This window comes from Nematolebias whitei, chromosome 9, assembly GCF_014905685.2.
Source record: "Nematolebias whitei isolate Nwh7 chromosome 9, NemWhi1, whole genome shotgun sequence".
NCBI classification, from domain to species: domain Eukaryota; kingdom Metazoa; phylum Chordata; class Actinopteri; order Cyprinodontiformes; family Rivulidae; genus Nematolebias; species Nematolebias whitei.
The window spans coordinates 28,613,472-28,624,459 of record NC_056506.1 but is presented as its reverse complement, the minus strand read 5'-3'; the positions used below and the strand labels follow the sequence as shown (position 1 = coordinate 28,624,459).

Below are 10,988 nucleotides of genomic sequence, written 5' to 3'. Positions count from 1 at the left end.
AGAGAGCAATGAGTTTTAACACAACAGCTGAATATTTATACACTTTGAAGCTCACCCAGCTCTTGCACAAACTGGATCTTGCTGTCAGTTGCTGAAACACTGCTTGTTGCTGGAATTATGCTGCTACTGAATACAAATACGATGGCTCTGATAAGCTTTAAGTCAGCTCAACACTATGCGTGCTATAGGAGAGAAGCCAACAACACTCACAAACTCTTTAAATAAAATCAAATATGAAACCAACCACTTCGCCGAAGAGTGAGATACACAATTGTATTTTATACCCCCTCAATTCTTTTAGTAGTGAATAACGAAAGTGCTCTGAACCAACCTGTAAAAAAATAATTTATACACACCCCCGGTTTACAACTTGGAGGGTTTGTCGCAAAATTGTTGACAAGTGTTTTGTTTACGGATGATCCTCCCCCCAGTCACTCGGCTGCTCCTCTTTCTCGCCTCCCATCGGTTGGATTAGTTGTCATTTGTTAAATGGGAGGCAGGCGGGCAGGATGACAGTGGAGCAGGCTGGGCCCGCCAAAGGTTCTGCCACCTCTCCCTCCAACTCTGTCCATGTTCCTTTCTCTGGGCTGTAGCAGATGGTTGAAGACTTATAGGCCCCCTGAAGAAGAGAGTAAAGACGTCAGAGGCGACAGACGGATGGAGAGTTCACCAATTTAACACAATATAAAATACATGTTCTACCATGCTCCAGCTGTACCCCCCCACGAGGAAGATGCTGTCATCCAAAACAGCACAGCCCGGACCGCTGCGACCCTCCAGTATGGGTGTCTGCAGGATGTTCCATTGGTCAGCTTTTGGGTCATAGCACTCAACCAACATAACATCAAGGTGAGAAAAACCTGTTGGAGAAACAGGAAAAACATCAACCCAGGCTACAATGACTGGGTTACGACACTTTTTTAAACTGAAAATGTAGTTTTGTATCCAGGTTTGTACAAAAAAAATCTGCTGGTTAATAAAAAAACAGTGCTTTTGTTTCCTTTGTTCTCTTCCTGCTGTTTTTATGTGGGCGAGCAGGAAAGGCTAATATCAAGTCCGTGCACCCAAAAGGATGAAGAAACATCTCAGTCAAAAGGCTGCTGGGGTCATATTGGCTTGTACTGCCCAACTTATGTCAATAAAACTTCATAATAAAAACTTATTACAGCCTTTGAGAAGCAGGTGTTACTATTGGCTCACATCTGAGGCACGTTTACAGCTAAAGGTTTAAGACACATTTCTGATGAAAAATAAAATATCTGAATCAGTTTAATGTGAAACTTTTATTCCTTTGTCCTGTTTCTAAGAGCCTCTGGAGACCCAATAATACTTTTACAAAAAAAAAAAAACATATCCTCAACACAAACTGCAGACAAACAGGCACAAATACACACCTACGCTGAAAAAAGACATTCATGAATGATCATTAAAAAGCTTATTTACACTTCAATAAGCTGGTACATGTAATTTACAAAAATAGTACAATTTGACCAGCATCAACTATTTAACTTCAGTTACTTTTTCATTAAAATGTAACTGAAGATCATGGTTCTGTACTGTTAATGTGCATCATCAGCATTTACATCTTCCTTTGGGCCAACAGTTCATTATTTGTGTCCAGAGAACATTAAATCTTCATTGTTATGAGCAAAGAATGCAGATGTTCTGTCGGCTGCTCCTTTTGACAGGGGTCAGCACAACATGTGAACTCGTGTGAAAAGTTTGACAGTTTTTTTCTTGATGCCCCTCCTGACGCAACCTGGACTCAAACCTGCAACCTCAGGATTACAAGACCCCGGAGAGCGCTGACCACCGAGCTACTGCAGCCCCGGGTTAAGAATACAGATAAGCTAATAACAGCCAAAGATGGGAGCTGTCAGAACACTTTTAGTTGGGAAGGTTCTGTTAGTGCAATAAGTTTGTTAGTGTTTACCGATCACAAACCACACAGCTTTCTGATTAATCTGTGCTTTTCTTTGTACAAACTTTTACAACCTCTTTTGTTGCACAATTATTTTGGCAAAAATTTGAAAAATATTGCAGGGTATATTAAAAGTTCATGAACTGTTAAATGCCATTTTCTATATAGTTTGTATTTTAACATATTTTATTTGAAAAAAATAAATGTTAATTTGCATAAATATGGCTTCATATTTAAAGTTTAATTGTTTAAGTAAAGTTATAATATTAACAGTTCTTCTAATTATGTTATTTACTTTGGTTTGAATTTACTAACAGCTGAGTGAAACCAGATATAAAGATGTTTAAAACTACCAAATTTAATTTATTAAAATTGTACAAAAAGTTGATAACGATGATCTGTTGGACTCCTGGCAAGGACCAATGCAGACATGTTCCTGTTTTTAGTTTTCTACATTCGCCTTAGAATCTAGCTGTTTTTGTTACTTTTTTCCATCTTATTTGTAAAAAAAAAAATCTGTATGACTTTTTTATAACTGTTTATTGTTGTCGCTGTTGTCCACTGTTGTCATCATTCTTTGTTGGAATCAGGTCTCTCTTGTAAATGAGTCCTCGAGGCTCAGTGGGATTTACCAGTCTAAATAAAGGTTGAATGAATGATAAGCATCGACAGATCGTTTAAAAAGTTACAAATATTACAGTTAGTCAGTTTTTCTGATTTAACTGAGTGAAGAAACTATAAAAAATATTTCAAATGTAACCATTTGTTTGAAAAATTACAAGCATAAAATTGATTTAATTTAAACGTAACTATTTTAAGTTATTACATATCACATTTATTTACTTTCCGCCCAGTAATACGGCGTGAATTGTTAGACAAATTTTACTGATTAAATTTCAGCAGCTTGTTTTTACTTGTGATAATTAATAACTTTTTAGTTTGAATAAAAAACTTAAATCATAAGATGTATTTGAAAAATGTTCAGGAATAATGACTTAAAAACAATAAACTTACATTTCAAAAAAAGTTTTTTAAACGCAACAGAGTGAGCTGATATATAGAAACACACCTTCAAGTGCTCCATTTTTAAATTTTGTACCATGAATGATGAAAAGTGAAAAATAAGGTGCACAGAGTAATGAAGACCAGCACCTTCTCATAATGGCAAAAAGATCTTCACTCATTAAAATAAAATAAAAAATGTACCAATACTGACCTCATCCACTTCCTCAAAGGGGGAGGTGAGTGCTTACCTTTCAAATGGTTTCCACCGATCGCGTACAGGCGGTCGTTCATCCCAGCCAGGGCGTGAATGGCGCGCTTTGTGTTCATGTCCTGTTTTCTCGCCCACACATCCATTACGGGGTCGTAGCAGTAGAGCCAGGACACATACTCGCCGTTGTGCACTCCTCCTACAACATGTCAATGCAGCATTATTCCATTATGTCAAAATACAACTTAAGTGCACAACATAGATGCTCGGGAGTTTCACTCTTTATGACAAGCTGATATGCTTCAGTGGATTGATGTGGAATAAACGTATTTTCTGTGTCACCCAAGAGCGGCCAGGTCAAAAGATGTTTACAGAACAATTCACTGAACATGTACAGATTTAAAATGAACATGAGCTTCTACAGAAACTTGGTATTTTGTATAACTGGGTCCTTCCATGATGTGTTGATGCTGCGTTTTCTTCGTTTACTCAAATAAGCAGCTATGCGTCATATTTAATAGCTGCTTCTCCGAGCTGTTCTGCTCAAACAGAATGAGGACGACAGGGTTAGTGTCTTTGTTTTCATCTAGTAAATTTACCACAGTGACGGGAGCGGAGATGATTCACAGCTACTACGCTATGAGACACAGAAGGTTTCAGTTTTTGACTTTCTGTATTCAAGCGATGGGGTGAACAGAAATGAAAAACACTAAAACCAAAAGGGGTGATTTTAGACCTACAAAGTCTAAGAAGCAGAACGACTATGAAAACTTTCTCTCCCTCCCAGAAAACAATCATATCTACTCCTCTGTTGTTTGGTGCTCACCTGTTAATTTTGTTTACATTGAGACCACACTGTTTACAGGTTTTAAGAGTACTACAGACTGTATGCAAAATTTACTATTTAAACCCTCCAGTCTCTCCAGAGGGAGATGCTTGGGGCTGAAAACTACACATTCAATAATAAAAAAAGCATGTGGGGGTGTGCAGATAAGACAGAAGAGTTCCTGCAGCCCATTTATTTTTACATTCAAGCAGCTAGATGGGGCACACTGCACCACCTTCTGACAAAAAAGAATATGTTCTCAAATATCTTTTTATTGTAGAGTATTTATCTTCAGCTTATCTCCATCTTCAGTAAAACGACAAAGGAGAAGGCCAAAGAGGAAATATATGGATGCAGTTAGAGAGGACATGGAGGTAGTTGGAGTGAGGACAGAGGATGCAGAGGACAGAGTGAGGTGGAGGAGGATGACTCGCTGTGGAGACCCCTGAAGAGGGAAAAGCCAGGAGAAGAAGAAGAAAAAGAACAAGAAGAACAAGAACAGGAACAAGAAGAAGATTTATCTTCAGCTCAATGTTCTTGTGCATTTGTTTGTTGTAACTGATCTATGTTAACATTTAATATCAATTACTGGTGCGAGTTTTTTGTATTTTTGTTACTCGCTACCATGAAAGGCAGGCACTGAAGTGCATGTGTTTGTCTGCAGGTCTATTAGCAAAATATCTCATACCTGTTCACTCATACCAGTGAAGACTTTTGTAAAGCTCTCAAATGAAATAAATGGAAATAATCTACAGCTGGTTAAGTCAACCTGATTCCAGATGGTCCCCACGGTTAATTCACCTAATCCAAGACAAAAATGGCTATTTTCAGTCAATATTTCAGATTATGAGATAAAAATTGGCATGGTAGGAGCTGAGAGACATATCAATCATATATAGTACTACTACTCAGATCATACAAGATATTTCTTTAAAAGTTTGTTTTTCAAAGCTGTGGTCAATAGGCATTCCTTTGAGAGTGGCTAGTTTCTTTAGTTGTGTTCTTGGTTTTGTGTTAGCTTTTACATGTAGCATATCTGTTTCTAAGCATACTGTGAGCCTGAGTAATATCCTCATCCCAAACCTGAAATGTAGATCTTGCCGTTGTGCACTGCTCCTGCATGTGCAGCTAAAGGCTGTGGCAGAGGTGACACATAGTTCCACTCATTTGTCTCCAGGTTGTAGGACTCCATGCTGGAAAGGTAGCCTGCCTCGTTCCTTCCACCAATCACGTACAGGTGCTTATCCAGGCGGCAGGCAAAAAAACTGGCTCTCCTGAGTTTGAGGGGTCAACAAGACAACATCACTGATCTGGCAAAGGCTCCATTCAGTGCTGGATTTTCACAAGTTTCAAAGCTCAGACTGTAAGATGAGAATAACACTAAATATATACATCTGTATGTTTACAAGCACAAATGAAATAATTGTGTTAAATTACATTTTTCAAACAAGCAAATACAAGAACTTAAGTTAAATAACAAATTGTACAAAAGTGTTTACTTTTGATGCTTGCATAATTTAACAGAAATGCTGGAGTTAGAAGAAAAAAGATAGTTTGTGATGTGACGTCAGTGTTTGTGCAGTTTTCCAACATTACTGACCAAAGTAAAAATATACACACCTTTCCTGCATAGGAGGCAGCTGAATCCAGCTGTTGAATCTGGGATCATAACGACTGACAAAGTTAGTGCTGTGCTTTCCTGCAAAACAGAATAAAATAAAATATGTAAGTCAAATATTTATACCTTTGTAAAAAAGTTGTGTTTTAAGAATATTAGTCCATGGGCTACTTCTAACGTTACAGATCTTTGCTTAAGTTGTAGGATTATTTGATTTGATGAACAATGCATGCTGGTTTGACATTTTTTTGACGTTGGTTGCTTCTGTAAAATAACTTCAATGCATATGACAGTATATATGTTGCTTTCCAGTGTTGTTTCTGTTACAGCGTATGGTTTTCTTTTTCCAAAACTAGCAAAATGTGTTTTTCAAATATGTTTTTTTTCTCAAAGATAAGTAAATTGTTTTAACCATATGTAATTGTATTCACTTGATTGTTTATTTTACAGCCTAATGAGTACAACTAGTTTTATTATGTGGATTTTTCACTGGTTATTTACAAAGTTTGTTTCTTAGTAAGAAGCTGTGCTGCCACCATTTTATAAATAGCACTCTTAACACTTGGACACATTAAATATTTCAGCGTTAACAACAGTTATTTATCTGTGCCAATTACTGACGTGTTGTTTGTCCACTCTGAGTTGATCTAGGTCTAGGATGAGTGTTTGAAACCATCTGAGAGTGTTACATTATCGCTGATGAGTTTGAACTCTGACAAAGGAACTCGTCCAGATTTGGTCAAAAGTTAAATATTTGCTGTGCAGAAATCAAATAAAAGACAAAACGAGGAGCAGTTTGTGGTGTCAAAGTACCGTTGGGGTTCCACTGATCCTCTCCACCCAGCAGCAGCAGGAAGTTCTCCACCTCTACCACGCAGTGATGAGCGCTGTTGTAAGGCATTACTAAAAGAAATAAACAATAAAGTTAATTTTAACTCATGACACAAGTCAGCTGTAATAAAGCACCACCATGTGGTGGCTCCTCCTCTGACTGGCTGACCAATAATGTTTTATTGTTTAATTAATAATCTAACAGGATTTGAGGATTGACAGCTAGGGTTTATTTTACAGTCATAACCCTGACAATCTGGCAATATGGATCTCTCTCTGAGTAGCATCAAAATCCTCATATTTCACTAGCTATCTCTAAGGCAAACGCATAATAAATTACCTAAACTTCAGATTATCTTCACAGATGAACATTATCACACCAATAACCATTCTCTGAGTCGTTGTGACAAAACCACTGATCACCATGATACCTCAGCTCCATTAATAACATTCTGCCTCAACATGACAAATGTTGCCCTTTGAGAACATTTTAGTCCATTTTAATCCATGTGTGCTTCAGCTAATGCCCACAGTGTAACTGTGTACATGTTTTTTTAGCATGGTGCTCCATGAATTTGACTGGAGTTCATCATGTGTTAGTGTAGTTTAGCATCAAATGTCCACAGGCAGGATGGCAGGAGTCATCAGGGAGAATATCCTCCATGTATGTTTTTATGATCCTCCTCTTCATCTTTTCTTCTGAAGTGACCCCATTGAGATGTAGAGAAATGGTCTTAGGTGACAGTCATAATGAACATGATCGTGTTCACTCAATAAATCTCAGGCCCGGTGCTTTTTGAACACAAATCAGTGAAATGTTAAAGCCCACCTGTCTGTCTCCATCAGTCATTTCCACTGTCACCTCCCCACCGCCTGATGGATCACAGTTGCTGCAAAATTAGACAGCCTTGAATCTCATTTCTTTCCAATTGGCCTCTCCGTGCAATCTCACTCAAGCTGGCTGACATGTGCCGCTCCTCGGCGGGAGGCAAGTCTCAGATAGGGACTAATACTACACAGACTAAACAGCTTTATCTCAAACGAAGGGATTAGGTTGCATGCCTTCAGTGCACCTCAAAGGCGAGTGCCATACAACTGCCAAATTCCCTTACATGCTATTTACATTATCATTCAGTCTGCAGTATATAGGACACGGATGGATGGCTTTATATTTGGTGTCTAGTGACTTGTACTCGTACTTGAAAACATCCTGTACTGATATGAAAAGAAGATTATTGGTTTACTGTATGTTATAGAGCCATAGCATCTGAGGTCCTCCGAGTGGATTTGAAAAATATGAGCCTCTGGTGAACAGCTGAATAATATGAGATTATGATGTAATGAAAGAGTCCTTGTGCAGTGAAAAGAAGAAAAAACATATCAATCATGTTTCTCTTCTCCAGTGAAATATTACCTGAGGAAATGGTTTAAATTTATCTGCCTTTTTGTCCCCTGCCTAAATAAATCCTCTGCTAACCCCTGGGGGGTCAGCAGCAGCAAGAGGGCAGGGTGAGCACACGAGATGGACTCCATCACTCCGGTCTACAGTGAGCTCTAGGGCTCACTAGAGGGAGTCAGAAGCCTCTGCATTGAAGGCACAGTTGAGTTGGTTGGATGACTTCACAGCTAATGCACCACTGCTGCTCCAGCTCTTTAACGGCAACACAACTGCATCCCACTAAATATTGTTCATTTGTTCCAGGCCAGGCTATAACACTGCATGATCCTTCTCCATGTCTGAGATTTTAACAAGCACTTGCTTTAAAACGAGACAAAAAATGAACAAGGATTGCAGCTGAAAACCTGCCTGCCTTTGTTTTGTGTTTGGCCACGCTGCTGTGGGTACACTAGATGGCAAACTTTACACTGGAATCAACGAGCAGTGGGTCTGCCTGACACAATGAGAGGAATCAGATTCTGCCCAAATTGTGTTGATGAATGTCTTAATCAAAGGCTGTCCCTCTCAGGTTTCGCCTCATTGAAAAGTTATGATTGAATGTTAATAATCTTCTATTCCACATCCATTGTGAGGAGGCTACATCAGATGTTCACTGATGTGTTAAGGGGATGATTTTGCAGTTTTGTCCTTCCACTTGTCCACGGACCATTTGAGTGTTAACTTTTTTTAGTTTTGAGCGATGGGAATCCCTATTGACCTTTCGCTTGTTGCAGTTTTATGCCCATGAGTGTGAGTTTAATGAGAAAATGACGAGGAGGCAAACACCAGCGAGCTTTAGGCTGTGGTGTATGCATGGAGAAAATGAACCTTGAGAAGTATGAGCTTAAACACGGGGCGACTGAAAGGAAATGTTTGGATTTGAGCAGAGAAAAGACTGCAGGTTCGTTCCAAATCATGATACATGTGAATTTTGAGACGCAAAACGAGGCTGCTCAGGGCTGAAGTGACAGAACACAGAACCATGGCTGATATGTATGAATGGAGAGAAGCAGCTGAGATATGACTCCATGAAAAACAAAGGACAAGAACTCAATATGTCCAGTAACAATGATGCAATGGAGAAATGTGTTTTCCCAATAGCTTCCTCCTGACCTTTGCAATATGGCAACAATATAGTGGTTAGCCTTAAAAGGTCAGGGAAGACGGGAGAAAAGGAAGGAAAGTGCACTTTATTGAGGTGAAAGCAGTATGGATGCCTCTCCAAACTTTTCTGCCTTTTTTGTGTGTTAATCAGTTAATGAATCAGAATGTGAATGAACATTTGCACTCATCTTCCAACCGAGTCAACAGGTTAATGTTAGCATGATCTAATTCAATTTAGGTATTGATCAATGTGGGTGAATAACCATTAAAATCCATTAAAATAAGACATTTTTCTTTATTGTTCTATCTCAGCCACTATAGATCACAAGATTCAGGTAAGTCTCGTTGTCCGTCCTGTCAGCAAATCCCAGCAAAAACAAGCGAAGCCGGGCATGAAGCTGTACACTGCTACGGTCACGCTCTGATAAGAAGCTTGTATTAAAAGTGATAGTGATGCATTATTACCTGAAGGGTTTAGGGAGCTCCTTACCCCTCATTTTCTCTGGAAATTAACCCATGTTAAAGTCATCCACAGGAACAACTATTTCTCGTCGTAATAGGAACACTACAACAAGACGCCTCAGGTGCAAAAAACGAAGCAGAGCTTTTGTGACTCACTTGTGAGGATCTTCCACGTCTTTTTTTCATCGTCGTAGTACTGGACTAAATTGCTGGGAAAACGATCAGGTCCAGGAGGCAAACCCCCCACCAGCAGAAGCATTCTCTTATTGGAACGTATTCTGTAATTTCAGACAAATATTACAAATGTTTAAAAATATGCACGTGACGACTTGATATGAAACATTAAATATACTTTGACCCTATCTGCAGCTCTCTTCATCTGGTGCTTATTATATGAAAGAGTTAATCATAAATACAGAATGAATGCATGACTGAATCATTAACCGCTCTCTGTCCTGGTCCGACTAAACTTGAGACTGCTTATCCGACAATATTCATTACGATTAACAAAATTTGCTCAATAGTGCATGTTTCCTCGTGATGTATTATTGAATGGTTATTGCACTCTAAAGATATCTTTTCAATTAGCTGTGAAGCGAGGATGGTCCTGCAGGGTGCCATGCTGGAGGCTAAAAGCACAGCGGAGTCCATAAACTTGCCCATACAATGTCTCCATTTCATTGGCTGCACTGGTTCATGTGACTCTCTGAAGCAGTGCTGAAATGTTTCCTGCTCTTTGTAAATAGAGTATGCAGATACAGCTTACTGTAACATTATGGCCCTCATAAGACTCGGTATGGGTTTAAACACAATTTGACACGTTTATCACTTTATGTAGAAAAATATTTGAGTAACTTAGAAACATCTGGGTTATTTTCTGCTTTATTTTTTTATCTGCTTAGGTAAATCACCACTGTCTCTACATTCTCTGAGATACGGGCCTATTGAGAAGTGTTTGAGGTTATTCATATGCAAATGAGAACTTGGACATAAATTATATTGATTAATTGAGAGCAGAGAAACAGCGACATATTAGACTAATTATGAGGGTTCTTGATTTGTAGTAAATTTAGGTGTACATTAGAATTAATTTTTCTGATGAGGTGTTATTCTATTCAGAATAGTTCAACAAAAAAATTACAATAAAGTTTGTTTTTTATTAACATCACTTTTTTTGTTACTGAAGTAAAGAACTCAAAACTGATTGTATTTATTTTCTTAATTAAACTGTGAAGTTCCATGAGCAGCGCTCGACTACTTGAATAATGCAGCTCCTTAAAGTTCAGATCAGGACGAAAATGGATGTAAGGTCAACTGGGACAGTTTATGTGTCAGTGGGACATGTGGACATTCTGAATAGAAGAAAAAAAAACTAAAGAATTACTATAGCTCCTCAAATGTGCTAATGTTGAACATGCAAAATTACATTTGCTTTCATTACATTCTTTTCCTTTTTGCAATACCAGTAACAAGGGACCCTTTTTCTTGGATCATAAATTTTATGCAATTACCATGTAATTACCATGGCAACTATTTTCATTTCAGCATTTCAAACTGCACTGAGTTCAAACAAAT

General features: G+C 38.4%; 1 protein-coding gene across 1 annotated transcript in view; it reads right to left on the bottom strand.

The window, feature by feature from the left end:
• Positions 1 to 331: 331 nt before the first annotated feature.
• Positions 332 to 10,988, bottom strand: part of klhl14 (kelch-like family member 14) — an 11,990-nt gene continuing 1,333 nt past the window's right edge. Inside the window, exons 2-8 of the mRNA XM_037681643.1 lie at positions 9,570 to 9,691; positions 6,392 to 6,481; positions 5,581 to 5,659; positions 5,044 to 5,234; positions 3,175 to 3,333; positions 703 to 860; positions 332 to 619 (exon numbers count right to left, since the gene is read on the bottom strand). Coding sequence (XP_037537571.1) covers positions 479 to 619; positions 703 to 860; positions 3,175 to 3,333; positions 5,044 to 5,234; positions 5,581 to 5,659; positions 6,392 to 6,481; positions 9,570 to 9,691 — 940 coding nt within the window. The 3' untranslated portion in view covers positions 332 to 478. The remainder of the gene's footprint in view (positions 620 to 702; positions 861 to 3,174; positions 3,334 to 5,043; positions 5,235 to 5,580; positions 5,660 to 6,391; positions 6,482 to 9,569; positions 9,692 to 10,988) is intronic.